Source organism: Capricornis sumatraensis, chromosome 5 (assembly GCF_032405125.1).
Source record: "Capricornis sumatraensis isolate serow.1 chromosome 5, serow.2, whole genome shotgun sequence".
NCBI lineage: Eukaryota > Metazoa > Chordata > Mammalia > Artiodactyla > Bovidae > Capricornis > Capricornis sumatraensis.
In genome coordinates this window covers 108,008,366-108,029,660 of record NC_091073.1, presented here as the reverse complement: position 1 = coordinate 108,029,660, position 21,295 = coordinate 108,008,366, and the positions used below count along the sequence as shown (strand labels likewise).

Genomic DNA, 21,295 nt, shown 5'->3' with positions numbered 1-21,295 from the left:
TTTTTCACTAGCAGAAACAGGTTTCAAACTCATTCACTCTGTGGTCAACTCTGACTTCCAGGTGTTTCTTTTCATGCAAAATATAAGACAAGCAATGGTGTGGTAGAAAAAGGACTGGAATCAAGAAACTTAAAAACTTTAGTTCAAGCCCAGCTCTGAGACTTTAAGCAAGTTAATTGCTTTCCTCAATTATAAAAAGGTTAGACTAGGTATCAGTGATTCTCTGCCTTGGGCTGAGATGGCAGTTACAGGGTTTTTTTTTTTAATCAATGATAGACATGCCTTGGAAATGTAGCTGTGAACATCTGTTCCCATAATTCCTATATATATATATATATACACACATATATATAATTTTTTTGAAGTATAGTTAAATTACAATGTTCCATAATTCTTAACATCCAACTCGCCTAATTATGATACCAAGGCAATCCATTCCTATTGGATGTGTTAGCTGTTTTTATTATCAGTCTCATCATTCAAAATTATTTATTAGTGGCCTATTATCTGCCAAGTCCCGTATTACCGTTTTTCTAATAGTCCCTTTCCGACGTGTCACTGTCACTTAGAACTTTATTCCTGTTTTCCAAACTTGGAACTCATCTAAGTATTCGCATCTAAGTCGTGTTGTTTATAAGCACGCCAGATTCCTCTCCGGTCCTTTCTCCACCCACCACATTTCAAGACTGGCTCCTCTCCGCTGCCAGACATTAAATGAATTCCTCTTGGGAACAACCTCCTTCACCTACCAGTGGCTCCATCAACACTACATTCCTTGCTGGTCGGTGGGAATTCGGGTGGGACGTTTTTGGAAGTTGGAAGCCCCTCAACAGGACTTAAGCAGATCGTTGTGCTGTTAACCCTCGGCTCGGACCTGCGGAGGTTAATTGATTTAAGATACTCCCGGGGTCGGGAGGTGGCCCCGGCGGGGCTTTAATTTCCTCGGGTCCCGGGTCCATGGCACAGACGTAGCGCGCCGCTTTCCACTGCGCAAGAACTTCCCCGGCCTCCGCGGTCACTCAGAAACGCCGGCGCCGGCCGTTCGCACGCACCCGCCGCCCTCCTCCCGGGGCCGCGCGCCCCGCGCCGCCGCGCGTGTCCTCAGGGAGCCTCTGCTTCCCTCCGCCTCCCTCGCCCCGCGTGCCCTTCAGCGAGTCTCCCTCTGCCCGGTCGACGCGAGCGGAGCGGGCGCGCGCGCCGGGCGGCAGAACGACGTGCGCGACACGCGCGGCCTCGCGCGGAGCGCCGGAAGGAGCCGGGCTCGGTCCCCTCGCGGCGTGCGCGCGCCGCCGCCCGCCGCCCGCCCCCTCCGGGCCCGGCTGCGGCCTCGCGCGCGCGCACTGAGACGCCGCCGCCGCCGCCGCCGCCGCGGCTGCTGCTCCGGCTGCTGCAGGAGGCGGCGCTGGCTGGCGGCTGCGCTCGCTCCAGTCTGCAAGCGGAGCAGCGAGCGAGCGTGTGTGTGTGTGTGTGTTTTTTAAAGATGGCCGGAGCGGCGGCGGCGGTGGCCGCGGGAGCAGCAGCTGGAGCCGCCGCGGCAGCCGTGTCGGTGGCGGCTCCGGGCCGGGCCTCGGCAGCCCCGCCGCCCCCGCCGGTGTACTGTGTGTGCCGGCAGCCGTACGACGTGAACCGCTTCATGATCGAGTGCGATATCTGCAAGGACTGGTTCCACGGCAGGTAAATAAACCCCCTCCAGCCCCGCCGCCGCCGCCGCCGCCGCCGGCCACCGGCCAACCGCCGCCGTCGCCGCGCCGGCGGCTCGCGCCGCCGGCCGCCCGGCCGCCGCGCCGCACCGAGCGCCCACGGGCCCGGGTGCCGAGCCCCCCGGCCCGGGCAGCGGGGCGCGCGGGGCCCCGGGCTCGCCGGGCGCCGGGCGGGCTTAGAGGGGGCTGGTGGGATCGCCCGGCCGGCCGAAGAGTCGCCACAACAAACGGGAACAAAGGGGACCGGCCGAGAAGTTGGCAGGGGGGGTACCGGGGCGAGGGGACGCGGCCGGGGCAGGCGCCAGCGGAGGCGGCGGGCGGAGCGCCGGCCCGGCCCGGCCCGCCGTGCCCGCAGCCCGGCCGCCGCCCCGCCCGGCCGGGGCTCCCGGCCCGGAGTCGCCACCCGACCGGCCGCCCTGCCCGACCGGCCGCCGCTCCTTCCTTCCGGGCGGCGAGCGGTCGGCCCCGACCCGGGGGTCTCCAGAAATTGCCTCCTCGCCTCCGCCGCCCGCCCGCCCGCGGGTCGCGGTCGCGCCCCCTTCCCCGGGCTTTTTATCAAACTTCCTCGGCCGTGGGGCGCTGGGACGGGGGCGTCGGCAGCGCCGGCCCGGCGGGGCTCCAGCGGAGTAAACAGAGCAACAGATGAGGAGGCACTTGCGGGGACTCGAGAGAGATGCCAGTCGGAAGTTCGGGCCGGGGGTCCCGGGCGGGACGGCGGGCGGCTCGGGTCTCGGCCCCCAGCCGCCGGAGCGGCTCAGCCCGTCCCGGCGGGGGTGGAGCGGATGGAGTGGGCAGCGGGCCCCGAAGGGACAGCCTCGCGCCCCCAACCCCCAGCGGCCGCCCCCGCGCCGCGGCTCAAACTTTGTTACAAAGAGTGAAACGTCCCCAATCGCCCGAGGGGACGGCGACCGGGGGCCGGCGACTGGGGGGCCAGCGCCCGGGGCGCCTGGTGCGGGCGAACTTTGGCCGGCCGGTGGGGACTTCGGGGCGGGTGGCGGGGGCGGCGAGCGTCGCCCTCTGCCTCGGCCGCCGCCTGTGTCTCGGGTTTGACGTTTGTGAGAGCTCGGGCCGCCCCCGCCGCCGAGCCGCCGACTCGTGTGTTTTGTAATCAAAGTGTGAGGCTAATAAAGGGCGGCGCCACAGCCTCTTGACTCCGGCGTGGGAGGGATTCGCAGGCATTTAAACAAAGAAACTAGTTGAGGTTGGGCTCCCCAAGTCCTTATTTGGGTGTTGTGGCAAGGCCTGCGGTCACTTTTAGGTGAAGCAGGTTTCCCGAGCCCCGTTTCGGGGTGTTTCTGGGCGAGAGTACGCTCGCGGGTAATAGCAGATATGGTGACTGTGATTGTAGGAAGTGTCCTTTGATTGACAGCAGGACATTTAAATGCAGCCTTCGCTCCCTCCCCTCCCCAATTTTGCAGAAACACTACACTACCAGGCCAGATGTCTTGGTCTCCCTCTACTGGCCCTGGGAGAGAAAACCAGTTCACGGACAGCGTTCCTGTCAGTGTTGAGCGCTGGGTACAGTTAGTTTTACTTAATTTTCAAGTACAGCTAGTTTTACTTGATCCGTTTTCAGGTTGCCTAATTCTGACAGCAACAACAGAAAGAGAGTAAAACCAAAAAATTGTCAACGTAAAAGTAAGACAGCGTCCTTGCTTTGTATAGCAGATCCTCTTTTCACAGTCTGGTATATGCTGGAAGTGTTATTACAGCGTAACCGCTTGTAATTAAAAACAAATTCTCTAAAGTTTTTTTTCCTTACTTGGAACCGATGCTTTTCCTATATTTTGGTTGTACGTAAAACTGAAATAGGAAGATACAAGTCTTGCCAGTTCTATCTCTATATCCTCTTTTCCCATCATACGCAACCAGAATAGAGATGATCCAGAAATCTAGGTTCCCTACAGAATAAATCCCGAATCCCTGGTGATTATGCAGATACTTATTTTTTCAAAGAACTGTTTTAGCTGCATAAGAAATTTACCCCGTTGTACAATGTAGAGGTTTGGTAGGTTAATAAATTTTAGACTGGAATTTTATTTATCTTAATTTAGGTAACACTATAACGGTGAAAAGCTGCAGGTAGTTTATGAGGACTCTTGTTAATACATTTAAGTATTAAATTTGTAAACAGAAAAGGTTGAAGGGAAAACAGGGCGTGCATGAAGGAGGGAGAACAGGGGTGTGGGCTGCTTTGTCACATGAATTTCTGTGACTTTGTATTTGTGGAGATGACTTTGAAAAATGTTTTTTTGAACCCAGGGCTTTTTTGACCAGCAATCCTTGAGAACTTAATGTGATTCAGATGTCAAAAGTTAGAAAATTTAGTGATACATAATGCCCTATGGTACAAAAGCAGTATCTCATTAACAAGTTTAACTAAATGAAATATTGGTAATTTGGGGTCCATATGTTTTTCTTGTAATCAATATTTACTGTTTATTGTACCACAAGTGAATGGTTTATTGAACAGAGCAAAATGTTCTTATGTATTAATTATTAAACAGATGTCATTTGCTTATGTGAGAATTGGCCCCTAAAATACCATGGTGTATCTTTAATCCTGGAGAAGGAAATGGCAGCCCACTCCAGTAGTCTTGCCTGGAGAATCCCATGGACAGAGGAGCCTCGTAGGCTACAGTCCATGGGGTCGCAAGAGTGGAACACGACTGAGCAGCTAAGCTTACCTGTCTTTAATCCCCATGCTCAACTTTCCTTTGGTTTCCAGGGATGGTCCATCTGCAGAAGAGAAAGAAAGCATAGGAGAATGGATACAGCGGATTATCTCTACCAGGAAAACTTCTTGATACTTTTATTTTTTCAAGTAGAAAAAATTTTTTAATCTCAAGGAGTCAGTGAATTTTGGTATGAATTTGGGTTTACTCTGTCTGGAGTTCCTGGCATCTGGAAATCCAAAAAGGTTTTGCCCTAAATTATCCTGACTGGGAAGACCTTCCTTGAGGCTTTTTAGTCAGGCATGAGGTCAGATGGAGCCAGCTTCCTCCAAGTTTGAGGCTTTTGAACTTTGATTGCGTCCTTAGTGTTTAGGAATTCCTGTTCCTCAAGTCTACCTAAGCCTTCTCCGAAAATAAGAGGGAAAAAGAATATGGGTCCAGGGAGGAAAAGAATATGGGTCCAGTAAACCAGTAATTGATACCCTGGGGGTGGTGAGCTGAGGAATTAACAGGACTTTCCTGGGCAGGGTTCTTCCAACCTGGAGATGGAGTTCTTCCTCTGAGTCCTTAGTGGAAGTAAGACAATGGAGAACTTTCTTGACAATGCCCTTCCCCCTAATCTCTAAGCTAGATGTCTTTCCATAGTGCTTTTATATCATCCTATGCAGAATTGAGGAAATGGCAACCTACTTGAGTACTCTTGCCCAGAAACTCCCATGGACGGAGGAACCTGGTAGGCTGCAGTCCATGGGGTCACAAAGAGTTGGACACGACTGACTTCACTTTTCACTTATGCAGAATTGCATCGTTGCCCTAATTCAGTTGTATTATAATGTCTTTTCTCTCCCTGTTATAATGTAAATACCTTTATTTGCTAGTCTTGTTAGTCACATACTCATTTTAACATTTAAGTTATAGGTATGAACTTTTAAAAATAAAACTGGAAAAAATAAAACTGGGATTTTATTTTATGCATTCTACTGTTTCCTGTTATTTATCAATGTTTACTTTTTCTATATCTTTAATGTTCTTGAGAAACATTTTCAGTGGCTGCACAGAGCTTAATTTCATGGAAGTACAATGCACTTCAAAATCATTCCCCTCTTACTAGTTTTTTACTTTGTTTACAACTTCTTGTATTTCCTAATGATGGATGGTTGACAGCCTTCTAAACAAACCGATTGTGAACATTTCTAATCATTTCCTTAGAATAAATCAAGTGAGTTTTAACACATGTAAAACACTTAGAAGATGATCTGGGCCATGTAAATACTCAATAGGAAATTTCCTTGAAGTAGCATGATTAGTCACAGGGCATAGATATTTTTAGGCTTCTTGTGCCTATTGCCAGATTGTCTTCCAGAAAGGTTATTTCAGTTTATACTCTTACCCACTGCCCACTTTTCCTGGATTCTCACTAAGGTATTATTATTAACCATTACCACCCCCTCCCCCCAAAAATCCTCAAACAAAAAATGTTGCATTCTTCAGATAATGGAATATTTCCACCAAATGACATACCCATGAACCCAGAAAACCATTCATGGCAGCACTGTTCCTATTATCCTCAAATGGGACCAGCTTAGATATCATCAATACTTGATTATATAAATTGTGGCATAGTCATAAAATGGAATGCTACTTAGCCTTAAAGAAGGACTGTACTCCTGATGTGTGCAGTGACGTGGGTGGATCCAATGGATATAAAGTCGAATAAAGGAAGACAGGTTTGATTCTCCGTCTGTGAAGTTCCAGTGCAGGCATAATTGGGTGATAGAAGTCAGACTGGTACTTACCTCTCCAGGGGTGTTTCCTGAGAGGAGGCAGAAGGGTGCTTCTGAGGTGCAGGAAATGTTCCGTATCTTGGTCATAGTTGTATACAGGTGGAAAAGTTCACTGATCTGCATACGCATTGAAGATTTTTAAAAACTTAATTACATTTCAAATATTAAAATGAAAATATAAAAAAATAAAAATTTGCCAGTTTGCATCTAAGTCACACTGTAACCTTGCTGGATAAGTGTTGTTGTTATCTCCATTTTATAGATGAGGAGTCTGAGGGTTGAGAGGCCAGTAACTTCCCCAGGGTTGCGGAGCTAGAACGTCATAGAGCGAGGTCTGAACTCCGCCTCTGTCCTGGGGTGGTGGATGTGCTGGGGTGGTGGTGTAGGTAAACAGATGTGACATGGTTCCATAGAAGTACATCTGTAAACATCTTCCTTATTTTTCTTTATTACAATTATTTTCTGTGGCGTAAATAGCCAACACATAGTATTTTGTAATTTTACTTCATCTCTTGTTCCTGACACAAGGGATTGCCTCTTGGGTTTTATCAAGTATGCTGTTGGCTTTGGCCCAATTTGCAGTATGCCTGGCGCTGTTCTTGGTGCTAGAAATACAGTGGTGAGTAAAGCAAAGTCCTTGGTCTCCTGTAACATATCCTATGGAAATGGCAACCTGCTCCAATATTCTAGCCTGGGAAATCCCATGGACAGAGGAACCTGGTGGGCTACAGTTTGTGGGGTTGGAGAGAGTCAGGTACAACTGAGCGCACTTGCACAGGGGTGGCGGGGAGGGGGGATCGATGAACAAATACACATGACGAAAGAATGTTTAGTGCTGTGAAGAGAAACTGAGTTAGAAGAGAAAGGACTGGGAGTAGTACAAGTCTGCATTCATATGGTGTGCTTATGGAAGGTTTTGAGAAAGACACTGGAATGCTAAAAAATGCTGGATTTCACTCGGAGCAAATAGTCAAATATTTTGAGTGGAGGAATAAACCGTTTGACTTAACCTTGAAAAGATTCACTCTGGCTGCCGCATGGAGAAAAGACTGGAGAGAGGGGAGGCAAAGGTGACAGGGAGACGAGCAAGAGAGCCACTGTGATCATCCAGGTGAGAGAGGATTTAGGATGTTTGAGTGGGTTTTGGTAATTTACACAGGTCCTATATTAATTTTTATTCCTGAAGTTTGAATGAATGAAGAGCCTGGTTTGTGGGGATAGAAGCATGTTACCAAGAATGATGCTGTTGGATAGGAAGGAGGTTCTCAGCTACTCACTGTGGAGTCCTGGGAACTTACTCAAACACTTAAACTGAATGCTTCACCAGCGCTAGGCGCTGTTGTAACTGCGTTAGCTCTGTCAACTACCTCATCTAACTCTCACTGTAACCTTGCTGGATAAGTGTTGTTGTTATCTCCATTTTACAGATGAGGAGTCTGAGGGTTGAGAGGTCAGTAACTTTCCCAGGGTTGCAGAGCTAGGTCATAGAGTGAGGTCTGAACTCCGCCTCTGTCCTGGGGTGGCGGGTGTGCTGGGTGGTGGTGTAGGTAAACAGATGTGACATGGTTCCATAGAAATACATCTGTAAACATCTTCCCTATTTTTCTTTATTGCAATTAATTTCTGTGGCATACATAGGTTTAAAATAATCGTAACTGCCTTGGGAATAAAAGTTACTTGAAAATTTTTATAATTAATTGTTTCATCCTTCTTGTAATGGACTTCTTATTGGAGTGTATTTTGATTTTTCTTAATGTCAAGGTTAAGTTCAGTTCACTCAGTCGTGTCCGACTCTTTGCGACCCCATGAATCGCAGCACGCCAGGCCTCCTTGTCCGTCACCAGCTCCCGGAGTTCACTCAGACTCACGTCCATCGAGTCCGTGATGCCATCCAGCCGTCTCATCCTCAGTCGTCCCCTTATCCTCCTGCCCCCAGTCCCTCCCAGCATCAGAGTTTTTTCCAATGAGTCAACTCTTCGCATGAGGTGGCCAAAGTACTGGAGTTTCAGCTTTAGCATCATTCCTTCCAAAGAATTCCCAGGGCTGATCTCCTTTAGAATGGACGGTTGGGAATTACTTTTAAAATTGGTTTTATATACATTTCTGCTTAATGATCAAGTCTTTTAGTATTAAAAACATACTATGTGAACATGTATCATCTCCCTGTAAGAGACAAAAAGTCTATTTATTGAATTTCTCAATATCGTTTTTTTTTGTTGTTGTGACGGTTTATTGTAGGAGAATATATGAGTATTTGCTTCATATGTTTCACTTACAATAGTAATTATGCATACATGCTCAGTGTTGCTTTTTGAACGAAAATATGTTGTGAAATGGAGTCATATAATGCTTAGTGACACTAACATATAGTTCTTCCATCAAGCTTTAAAAAATTTTAAACCGTTAGTTTGGGGGCAGATTTCTGCTTGGTTTGCTCTCATATCTTGTGTTCTTAGGCATGAAATTGAGTTTACTGATCACCAAGGGGAAGAATGCCTTTATATTTGATGGTCTGATGTGGTGGAGCTCAAGAATAAGAATAGAACAGGTGTAAAGGAATTTGATTATAAAGTGAGCTTTGGCTGGTTTGAGCAGTTGAAACACCACGATAACTTGCACAGCTTTTGAGCAGTAGGTCAGTTCTGATGTTGCAGCTGCTACCAAGTGTCTAATTATTTTTGGAAGTTACGTTTTATTGTTGTAGTGATTGCTTACTTACTTTTATATTAATTACAGTGTGAGTTAGTGGTAACTTCTATGATTTTTGTATGTATTTGTGTGAGCCCTGGTTTCTTTTATTGGAGAATGGTTGTTAGAAACCAAGGTCTGGCACTTTGTGGACTCATTATTTCTAGGCCTTCTCAGTGGACAGAGCTAGGAAATACTCTGGTCATACATGTGCACACACATATGTGTGTTTGCGTCTGTCTGTATTAAGACTCTAAAATTTTATAATATCTTTGATTCTAATCTAACATCACAGAGTTCATTTTAACCTTCCCCTTTCCTTACTTATAACTTTGTTGACTAACAGAGATGCAGCTCTCGTTATCTACAATATGTAATTTACTTATTTCTTCAGTCCTAGTGTATACATAAAGTATGGCAACCCACTCCAGTACTCTTGCCTGGAGAATCCCATGGAGGGAAGAGCCTGGTGGGCTACAGTCCATGGGGCCGCAAAGAGTCTGACACGACTGAGCGACTTCACTTTCACTTTCAATCCTAGTGTATACATAAAGTACATAAAACAGTGCTGAAATGGCTGACCTATACACTTCTGAGAAATGCAATTTGCTAAGTAGATTCTAGTATCTGTGTAGTGTTTGGTTTTTTTGTCTTTAGCTTTATAGCCTTATATCTAGGCAGAACACCGTTTTCCAAAGTTACCTTAGTTCTTTTCTTTTACTGCCGTTTCCTTCTCCAGAGGATCTTCCCGACCCAGTGATCGAACCCGGGTCTCCCGCGTTGCAGGCAGATACTTTAGCCTCTGAGCCACCAGGGAAGCCGCCTTTTACTTTAGTGTGTTATTTGTTTGTAACATGGTTAGGTTTATTTGTCAGGCTTCCCTTGAGGCTCAGCTGGTGAAGAATCTGCCTGCAATGCGGGACACCTGGGTTCGATCCTTGGGTTGGGAAGATCCCCTGGAGAAGGGAAGGGCTACCGACGCCAGTTTTCTGCCCTGGAGAATTCCATGGACTGTATAGTCCATGTAGTCGCAAAGAGTCGATGTGACTGAGCTGAGCGACTTTCACTTAGGTTTATTTGTTACTGTTTATATTGCATTCTGGATTCCTCCTCTGTCCTTGTTGGTTTTGATTGTTGGTGTGTATTTTGAGAATGCCAGAAGTTATTTGAAAAGGTATACTCAGAAGTGTCAGTGCCCCCTCCACTCCTCCTGCCCCTCCCCGTCCCCCGTCTCCCCTGTCCCCATGAATAATCAGTCTCTTTCGGTGTGAAGTTTTTGTTTGTTTTCTCACAAAACAAGCAGATCCATGTGTATTTTCTCACATCTGCTTTTTTTTTTTTACACAAAGTGTATCATACAATAAATACTCTTTTGCCTTTTTTTTTACTTTGACAGTGTATACTGAAGATCACTCATGTCATTTTGTGGAGCTCTTTATTCTTTTTAACAGCTGTGTGGTACTCCTTTGTGTGGATACACCCTGATCTATTTATCCATTTTCTTGTGTATGGGCATGTAGGTTGTTTTTATGATTACAGTAATGAGTAACGTTGTGCATATGTATTTTCATTTTAGTGGAAGTATATCTCCAGGTTAGAATGAGTGCATTGTTTTGTCAGGTTCCCCAGATTCCTCTCCTGAATGGTTGGACCACTTTTTGTTCCCACCATCAGTGTAGGAGAGTTCCACTTTCTCCACATTCTTGGCATCAGGACCTGTTGTCATATTTTTAATGTTTGCCAATCTAAGAGGTGAAAAATGGTGTCCATGTTTTTATTTGCATATCTCTAAAAATTACAGATGAATTTGAACAATTTTTCATGGGACTCAGGGCCATTTTCTTTTTCCCTTTTTTTTTTTTTTTAAGAATCATCTGTTTATATATTGTGAGAGCTCCAAGCATGGTTAATGGAAACTAGTTGAATGTTAAGATTCTTTCAGTGGGTTGGTTTGTCATTCAGTTGGATGTTGCTAGCCACCACGATAGTCTTGGCTTTGATTTTAATTTTTGTGTGTTGTTTTTTTTTTTTTTTTTAAGAAAATTTCAGATGTAAACAGAAATAAACAGAACAGTATAATGGGCTCCCAGATAGCATCACTCTACTTTCAGTTCAGTTCAGTCGCTCAGTCGTGTCTGACTCTTTGCGACCCCATGAATTGCAGCACTCCAGGCCTCCCTGTCCATCACCAATTCCCGGAGTTCACTCAAACTCATGTCCATCCACTCCACTTTAATGATTAACAATTAATTCATGACCAATCTTGTTTCATTTAACCCTGCCCTTATTTCCCTTGCACTTGGTGTTATTTTTAAGTCAACTTGGGGTGTATCATTATATCTGTGACTATTTTAGCACATATATCTCTTAAGATAAGGCCTCTTCTAAGGAAAACTACAATGAATGGTAAATCTTGGTACTATATTAATAGTTTGCATTGAAGTCCATGTAAGGTCCACACATTTGATTTGTTGTATCATTGGTTCTCAGCTGGATGGGATGCTGCCTCCCAAGGGACACGAGGCAGTGTCTGGAGACATTTGTTATTTTGGCAGGGGGTGGGTGGAGCTGTTCCAAGCATGTCATAGGAGAGGGCAGGTATGCTGCTGAACATCACGCACAGAGCAGCCCCGTAAGGAAGAGTTCAGTTCAGTTCAGTTCAGTTGCTCAGTCGTGTCCGACTCTTTGCGACCCCATGAATTGCAGCACACCAGGCCTCCCTGTCTATCACCAACTCCTGGAGTTTACTCAAACTCATGTCCATCGAGTTGGTGATGCCATCTAGCCATCTCATCCTCTGTCGTCCCCTTCTCCTCCTGCCCCCAATCCCTCCCAGCATCAGGGTCTTTTCCAGTGAGTCAACTCTTCGCATGAGATGGCCAAAGTACTAGAGCTTCAGCTTTCCCATCAGTCCTTCCAATGAACACCCAGGGCTGATCTCCTTTAGAATGGACTGGTTGGATCTTCTTGCAGTCCAAGGGACTCTCAAGAGTCTTCTCCAACACCACAGTTCAAAAGCATCAATTCATTGGGACTCAGCTTTCTTCACAGTCCAACTCTTGCATCCATACATGACCACTGGAAAAACCATAGCCTTGACTAGACGGACCTTTGTTGGTAAAGTAATGTTTCTGCTTTTCAATATGCTATCTAGGTTGGTCATAACTTTTCTTCCAAGGAGTAAGCGTCTTTTAATTTCATGGCTGTAGTCACCATCTGCAGTGATTTTGGAGCCTCCCAAAATAAAGTCTGACACTGTTTCCTCTGTTTCCCCATCTATTTGCCATGAAGTGATGGGACCAGATGCCATGATCTTCGTTTTCTGAATGTTGAGCTTTAAGCCAACTTCTTCACTCTCCTCTTTCACTCTCATCAAGAGCATTTTTAGTTCCTCTTCACTTTCTGCCATAAGGGTGGTGTCATCTGCATATCTGAGGTCATTGATATTTCTCCCAGCAATCTTGATTCCAGCCTGTGCTTCTTCCAGTCCAGCGTTTCTCATGATGTACTCTGCATATAAGTTAAATAAGCAGGGTGACAATATACAGCCTTGACGTCCTCCTTTTCCTATTTGGAACCAGTCTGTTGTTCCTTGTCCAGTTCTAACTGTTGCTTCCTGACCTGCATATAGGTTTCTCAAGAGGCAGGTCAGGTGGTCTGGTATTCCCATCTCTTTTCAGAATTTTCCACAGTGTATTGTGATCCACACAGTCAGCTAGTCCTAAATGTCAATAGTCCTGCTGTTGGAAAACCCTGATTTGTCGGTTTTGCTCATGTTTCTCTTTTTTCCTTTGCGATTTATTTCTTGCAGAAAGTGGTTGTTTATCCACTTTCTGGAATTTGCTTATCATATCCCTGTAGTATCTCTCAACATGTTCCTCTCTTCCCTGTAAATTGATAGTTGGAGCTAGAAGATCTTGATCTGATTTCAGTTATTTTTTCCCCCCAAGAGTATTTTATGAATGGATGGTATAGTCTTCTATCAGGAGGAATGAAATGTCTGGTGGTTTCTATTTTTGTTATGTTTGCTGCCATTGGTCAATGCCAGTATCCATTCATTTGTTCATTAGCAGTTGCAAAATGATATTTTAATTATAAAGTTTCTTCTTCATTTATTAGCTGGAGTACTTTTATAACGAGAAAACTTACCTTTGTCTACTCCTTTGGTTACCTAGTGGTACCGTTTATATAGGAGAGGCAGATTTACATGCTTGATTCTTTCCCTTAATCACTAGTTTTGAAATTAATTGGCTTATTAGCATCTTCTATTGGTTATTAAAGGAAAAAATTCAATGTAAAGTATGTATTAGTTTTGAGCAATGTGAAGTAAAATGACTCTTAAAAAAGGTCCATATCACCTTTGACCACATAACTTGTAACTAAAAAACAGAAAACTTCCAAAATCTGCTAAGCAATTCAAGCAATATAGAAAGATAGAAAAATGAAAAGTGGAAGTGTCTTGTCTCCTTCCTACAGTCCCCTTTCCCCAGTGGGACATACCATTAACAATTTTGAATTTCTATCCAGATGGAAGGGGTCATATGGTATACATGGTTGTGTACCTTGTTCTTAATTTTTAAAAATATTCCAGTGGTCTAGGAGAGCTTTCCACATCAGCATATACAGATATCTCATGCTGTTTAATGGCTGCATAGAATTCCATTCTGTGGATTTACCATAATTTACCTGGTTCTCTGTTGATGAATTCTTCAGCTGGTTTCTCTCTCTCTCTCTCTCTCTCTTTTTTTTTTTTAGTACTTAACAGTGCTGTGATGTATATGTATACATTTTTGTGTTTATCTTTATTCTTGATAAGCATTTAGGTACATTTTTAAGTTCCTAGCATTATACATCCTGAAATTGTTTTTAGCTGTGAAAGTCGCTCAGTTGTGTCCGACTCTTTGTGACCCCGTGGACTATACAGTCCATGGAATTCTTTAGGCCAGAATACTGCAGTGGGTAGCCTATCCCTTCTCCAGGGGATCTTCCCAACCCAGGAATTGAACTGGAGTTTTCTGCATTGCAGGCAGATTCTTTACCAGCTGAGCTACCACGGAAGCCCACTTATTTAAAGCTGTAACCCTATTTAAAATTTATTTGCTAAAGAGACTTTTGATTAAAGACAGAAAGGGTAAGGAGCACTTGTAGTGAAATACAAGTTTGATAAACATACTAACTATGCAAATGTAAGATACTTCTTTATCAGGGCTATAAGTTGCATTGTTAGAGGAAACACAATGACATATCCAATGTTTATTTTAGGGGTAGGGGGAAGTAAAACTTTCAGAATGCTTTGTGGAGAAGTGTTAAACTTCTCTTCCTTTGTAAAGTGGAAGTATTTTCCTTGAGCTCAAAACACAGGATTTCAAACATAATATCGACTTGTGTTTATCAGTAATTACAGCAGTCTGATATCGTGTGCGAGAAATTATGAAACTGCAGAAGCTGGGGAAAGCTATGCCATTGTAGATAATTTGGTGGTTTTGTATGCACAAAAGCTATTCACAGATGAGTGGTCCTGTTTGACAAAGAAATTGGGACATAGTCCACTGTGGTCCTTTTGATTTATGATACTTAAATATTAATAAATGTAAAAAAGAAAATTAAATGGCCCTGGACATCTGTCTGGAAGTCCTGGAGATATTTATACTGCCCAGGAATCTCTGTGACAAGTATGGGGCAAAAGGCATCTTTTGAAGCAGAGACTTTGTGGATGGTTCCCATCGATGACTTGGGAAGCTTTCTGTGGTGGCCGGCCACATGGGGGCCTTCTCTCCAGAGCCTTGTGGGTTCCTGGGACTTTGCTGTTCTCTGTGGCCTCCCTCAGAGCCTCACGGGTCACACATGCTGCGCCATAGACATGTGGCCAGTCTTTTTCACGTCACTGCCTCATGAAGGAGCCTTGGGATGTAAGCTGTCTGCAGATTAGAGGAATTGGAGCTTTTTTACTTAATTTAACTTGTCATAGATCTGACTCATATTCCTCTTACGTTCTTCCTATTTTAAGGCCGGCTTTCTGTGTGTCTGGTTCTTGAAGTCACTTTCCTTTTTTTTGCTGGCCTGTCCTTATTTTCTGCATATCGGAGGATCAACATTTCCTTTGATGCCATGGTTACGGGGAGAGCAGAGTCCCTTCTATTTGATTCAGGGACTTCTCTCCTCATGCTCACTTTTCCAGCCATCCAGATGCCAAGTAGTCCGCACTGGGCTCTGCTTGCCTTGTTTTCCTCTTCTTTGCTTTCCCCTTGTGGGAGGAGAGCTCAGATTCCCTGCCCTGGGCTTGGGTTCTCGTTCCTTGAAACCCGTGTTGGAAATGATGAGCGTTTGGAAGCTCCACAGCCTTTCACACATCCCTCTCCCCCAGGATTGCCTCGTTGGGGCTGCCTGTGGCTTCAGGAGTGTCACCCAGCGGCTCTCTCCACACCTGCCAGCTGCACAGTGCTTTGTTTTTAGCCTTGTCCTGGCCGGAGGGCCGCTGCACGATGAATTCACTGGTTTCGGTGCTTTGAGAGGTTCTCTGTTTCTTTGGACAGGACAGAGGAAGACTGTGGCACAAGTTTCTTAGAACTTAAGGATCAAGTGATGTTAAGATACGCATGACTTTTCGTCTCTCTTCACCACATCAGTGATTTTTGGTCTCCTTACCACTGTCGCATTGCCAGCTCTCATTGACCACCATCATGGTTTCTGCCGCATTTGCGTAGCACTTGTGCTGTTTACTTAATACTTTTCCTTGAAACCACTTTAAATAGATTTTGTTTTTTTTTAAATTTAATTTTGTCCTAAACAGTGGTATCTGTTAAATCCTGTGTTTGCAGTGCTTGCTACATATTTTAATATTTGTGAGAAAAGATATATTTATTGAGATAAAGAGGCATTATCATCTAAAATGTTTATGTGTAAGATTGTCAGACGGGTGATGGTGATTGCCGAAAGGATAATACAGACACAGGTAAAGGATACAGGTTTTGCTAATGGAAGTAAAGGATTGAAGAATTAACCAAATGAGAATGGCTCTGTAAAGCGGAAGGCTCTGCAGAATTCGTCCCATTGGCAGGACAAGCTAACCTGGTCTTCACTTCTCATACTGATGTCCTGTTGCCAGTGACAGTGCCATCCAGGAACTGGATCCCATCAGGTTCAGCCATTCTCACGGTGTTGACCGTGCTAGGGTCCTCTGGGTTCCTCTCTGTTTTAATGGTGACCTTGCCTGCCCAGCACTGTGAGTAACTACTCACAGCCTCGGCACATTCCTCTGTATTTATGGCAAGACTGGATGACTTGTAGATCAGCTGCTCAGGCGGGCCATCTTTCTAGCAGACTTCAAGCCTGCTTGAAATCTATTCATTCATGTATGCATAAGGGTACACTTTGGTAGACCTTGAAGTAGATTAATAAAACGTAGCTAAAGGGTTTGTACACACCCACAGAAAGAAGGGATCCTTAAATGATGAAAAGTAGTGTATCTGTTTTGTCAAAATAGTATATATTCTTCAAATAAGTGACATTTTCCCCTTGAGACGTTTTTTATTGTAGTCGCTGGTTTTGAAGCGTCAGTGCTACACATGTCACATTCAACCATTTGTATGTGAGCCAACGTTTGCTTTAGTTGGAGAGATCTATTTTCAGAAATAGGAAATTTTCTGGAAATGTAATTTCAGGAAGAAAAGGAAACTGCTAAGTCATTGGAGATTATCTGTAGGTGTATTCATTGTAGAAGATCCCATCTCCTTATTCAAGGACTTGACCCCAGCAGTTACCCACTTCCCCAGTATCATTTTTTCCCCCCTCATTAGTGTGCAAATAATATTTAACTTCATTAAAAAATAAACGATCTGACATTCATCCTTCAGTTGCAGCCTCATTTCTTTTCTCCCTTTGTAGTAAAATTCACCAGAAGAGTTGTCTGTGTTCGCTGCCTCCAGCTGTGGCTTTTCTTCCCATCTTTCCTTATCTAGTTGGGGTCCATTCTCTCTGAACCTAGTCCAGTGGGACGGTCATCTCTGCTGCTCCGTTGGAGTAGTTCTTATCAAAGCCAGCGAGTTACCTGGCTTCTGGAAGATCCCTGTACTGATAGTTCTCGGGCCTCCCCCTTCCTTCCTTCTCCTCATCCTCAGTCCTCATTGCACTTCCTTCTTATCTCCCTGGCCCTTTGTCACTGGAGTGCCACAGGGTTCATTCCTCAGTAGTTCTCTTTTTCTGACATTTATCTGGTCTCACCACTTCAGCTTTCATCTGTGTGTGGGTGATCCCTAAATTTTTATCACCTTTGTAGACCTCTTCCCTGAGGTCTCGTCTTAAATATGTAATCGCCAACTCAGTATCTCTACTTGGATGAATAGTAAGCATCTCATCCTCTAGTGTATCTAAAGTCAAACTCCAGATCTGGCTTCCCAGTCAGCCCTACTCTTTCCACAGTCCTCTTCATCTCAGTTAATGGCCATTCCTTTGGGCCAGAATCTTTGGAGTCATTCTCGCTTCTTCTCTGGAGAAGGGAATGGCAACCACTCCAGTATTCTTGAGAATTCCATGGATAGAGGAGGCTGGCTACAGTCCAAGGGGTCACAGAGTCAGACTTGACTGAGCGACTCGCACTTTCACTTTTCTTCTCGTGTAATCTGCACTAAATTTTCAGCAAAATCCTGTTGGCTCACCTTCAGAATCTCACCGCTTCTCATCATTTCACCGCCCTCTCCTATATAAATTGAGATTGTTCCAGTAGCCTCCTAACTAGTCCTCCTCCTCCCAACACAGGAACCAGAGTAGTACTTTTAAAATGTCAGATCCTGTGACTCTTCTGCTGGAATCCCACTCAGAGCGGAAGCGTTCCTGTGGCCCATAAGACCCAGCAGATTGTCCCCACCTGTCCGGCATCGTCCCCTGCCACTGCTCCTTCGGGCTGTACCAGCCTCATTTCTGTCTCTCTCCTTCCAGTAAAATGTAAGCTTCGAGAGTGTAGCCACTTGGTTTCTTGATTTTATCATTGTTGTGTTTCCAGTGTCCCGGGAATGCTTTGAATGAGTGAATAGTTGCGCCATAGAAGGCATTTGGGTTCATCTTACACGGTGTGTTCCTCGCTTGGTGGAAGGAAAGCAGATAGTGTCAAGTGTCTGTTTTACCCGTGTACCGTACTGCGGCATACAAACGAATAAACTAATACGGCTGGTACCTCCACCTGCAGAAATCCTTCTTCATTTCCTTTTTGTCTCTCGCTGTCCCTGCATGATCTAATCTCTTCTGCCTTATCCTAGCTTTCTTTGTTTTCCTTCCTCGGGCGAGTAGCCCCCGCCCCCCTTTCCTTAGTGTTTACCCTCCCTCTAGCCATCCCCCCACCCCTCAGCCCTCACCACAGATATGTAAGTATAGCACAACACTTTCCTCTTCAGCAGGAAAAAAAAAAAAAATCTCTGGAAATTCCCTGGTCATCACCATAATGTCTTTTCTTCATTCAAAAATAGTTCCTGAAGTGCTACTTTCTCTGTGGAACTTCTCTTAAAATAGCTAAAATATTTTAATCCCTTTTGTCTAAAAGATGATTGCCCTCCTTCCGTCTGCTCCCTGTTTCATTCTTCTGCATCATGTCCTGTCTCACAAGGGATTCATGGTAGTGGGCCCAGAGCTGAGGCTGCTCTCAGAGGTGGGACAGAACAGATCTTTGCAACCCATCAGCTTTATGTGTGTCTCTGGAACTGGTAGGAATGGTTATTTCTCCCTCTGGAATGTTGCTGAGTTCCCACATGCACAAATCAATTTTGGATTTCCTCCTCAAGTTGGACAACTTTGTCTTTAATCTTTGTGCAGAAATTAAGTATTAAATATTACTTATTAATTGGTAACTATTAATATTATTTACTTAGTCTATACCTATTTACGTATAATCACTTTATCATATGTATTTGTGTGTGTGTGTAGTATACGCCTTTATTTATTTTAAAAACTATTTTAATTGGAGGATAATTACAGTATTGTGATGGTTTTTTGCCATACATTGACATGAATCAGCCATGGGTGTACATGTGTCCCCCCATCCTGAACCCCTCCCCGCCTCCCTCCCGACCCCATCCCTCTGGGTTGTTCCAGAGTACTGGCTTTGAGTGCCCTGCTTCATGCATCCAGCTTGCACTGGTCGTCTGTCTCACACATAGTAATGGACATGTTTCAGTGCTGTTCTCTCAAATCCCCCCCTTGCCTTCTCCCACAGGGTCCTAAAGTCTGTTTTTTACATCTGGGTGTCTTTTGCTGCCTTGCATATAGGATTGTCATTACTGTCTTTCTAAATTCCATATATATATGTTAATATACAGTTTTTGTGTTTCTCTTTCTGACTGACTTCACTCTGTATAATAGGCTCCAGTTTCATCCACCTCATCAGAACTGACTGAAATGTGTTCCTTTTTATGGCTGAGTAATATTCCATTGTATATATGTACCACAACTTCTTCATCCATTTGCCTGCTGATGGGCATCTAGGTTGCTTCCATGTCCTGGCTATTATGAACAGTGCTGTGATGAACATTGGGGTACATGTGTCTCTTTCAGTTCTCGTTTCCTCGGTGTGTATGCCCAGCAGTGGGGTGGCTGGGTTATATGGCAGTTCTATTACATTTTTTAAGAAATCTGCACACTGTTCTCCATAGTGGCTGTACTAGTTTGCATTCCACCAACAGTGCAGGAGGGTTCCCTTTTCTCCACACCCATCGTATGTATTTTATGTATGTACTTGTTCATTATTCATCACAGAAAGAATGGAGGAGTAATGGACAGAAGGATGAAGAACACAGGGAATGTTAAGATGAGCATGTGTATATGTACAAAGAGTAACCAAATTCTGTATTGCTGCACATCAGTTTGGCTCGACTACAGTCCACCCGGGTAGCAGGCTCTCCTGAACCCCACCCATCTCCCCTGGCTTCTGTATTTCCATCTCTATCTCTCCCAGAGTTTAGGAGAGAGTAAAGGACAGGGAAGCCTGGTATGCTGCAGTCCATGGGGTTGCAAAGAGTCAGACACAACTGAGCAACTGAATAACATCATCATCTCTCTCTCTGTCTCTGTCCCTGTGTCTGGAATACCTTCTTGTTGAAAGCACTTGAGAATTGACCTGAGGGCTTGTTCTGGCTCCAGGTGCTCAGCAGCTTACCATGTGAAGCAGGCTGGGAATTCTGGGCAGTTAACGCCTCTGGATAGCCCTTAACCTTTGTTGATTGGGAGACACTGGATAAATATCTTAGCTTCCTCTTCCACTGCTGAGACCACCTGAAGCCCCTTCTGCATGGAGTCATCTTCCAGGTGTCCCCAAAGGGGTAAATACTCCTGAAGGTACCTGCTGTGGCCTCCTCCCCTTCTCTGTCCCCCTTTTCCATTCACCTGCCAGTGCTTCCAGAGATGACCTCCCCTATGGGCACCGCACTCAGATTTGTGTGTTAAGATCTGTTTCTGGGACACTCCAACCTCAGTGGGTTGAAAAGTGTTAATTGAAGAGTGGCCAATCATAAGTAAATGATTGAAAGATAATTGGATTCAAAAGTAGAGTTTGGATTCTACTTATTGATAGCATGACTATCATATACATTATATGATAATGTACATTATTATGCCTGTATAATAAGAGTGTTTCCATTTACTCCTGTCTATGTGCAGGTGTTTTGGGACCATGACTCCCAAAGGAGACTGTGAAAGTTGCTTGCTTACTTCCCCGAATAGTTTTCTGGTCCTGCTACCTTAGAAAGATGCCTTGACTTGGAGTTTCTGTGTGATATGATTTTAATTTGAAACTCTTTTATTTCTCCCTTCCTTTATTCCTTTTGAATCCCTACTTTTTAAAATGCTAGAAACATTTCATAGTAATAGGTAACCTTTAACCTGGAAACAACTGCAATGAAGTGTTAACATTTTACAGATTAACGAGCATATAAAAAACTATAGCAATGGCATTGCCATCTTTGGGACGTGTTATAGACTTACACAAGATTTCCCCCAAGGTTCTACTTGTGAAATGTGGCTGAGTATCCTCAGAAAAGTTACTCAGGAGTTAAAATTCTTTATGTGTCAACGATTTTTAGCAGGGTTTTAGCAGTATACTGTCTCTTCTTGATAGAATATCGTACCACTTAATTTTAATGTCTTGATGTCGTGGACCTAAGTTGCTCTCTGTGCTCTGTGAGCTACTGGCATGTGTTGTACAGTTTGTGCGCTGTGTTGCCACAGGTCAAATGGGCATTCATTTAACAGTGTTCATCTCTTTCCTTGATACATGTTTTTCCTGGTATCTCTTATCTTCTTTAACTGGCCCCTATTGCTGCTTCTGATTTTGTTTTCTTACCTAGAGAAAAACTTCAAGATTTTGATGGGGAATTCAGTAAGAGGTCTTCTTAAATTGCCCACTCTCATTCTGATACATTGGTGACAACTGGATGGGCCTAGCCAGGAATGGAGTCTAGCAATGCGA

At 44.6% G+C, this 21,295-nt stretch overlaps 1 protein-coding gene across 1 annotated transcript in view; it reads left to right on the top strand.

Moving 5' to 3' along the window:
* Positions 1 to 1,480: 1,480 nt before the first annotated feature.
* KDM7A (lysine demethylase 7A) overlaps positions 1,481 to 21,295 on the top strand; it is a 69,766-nt gene continuing 49,951 nt past the window's right edge. Inside the window, exon 1 of the mRNA XM_068973047.1 lies at positions 1,481 to 1,674. Within this exon, the coding sequence (XP_068829148.1) occupies positions 1,481 to 1,674 (194 nt within the window). The remainder of the gene's footprint in view (positions 1,675 to 21,295) is intronic.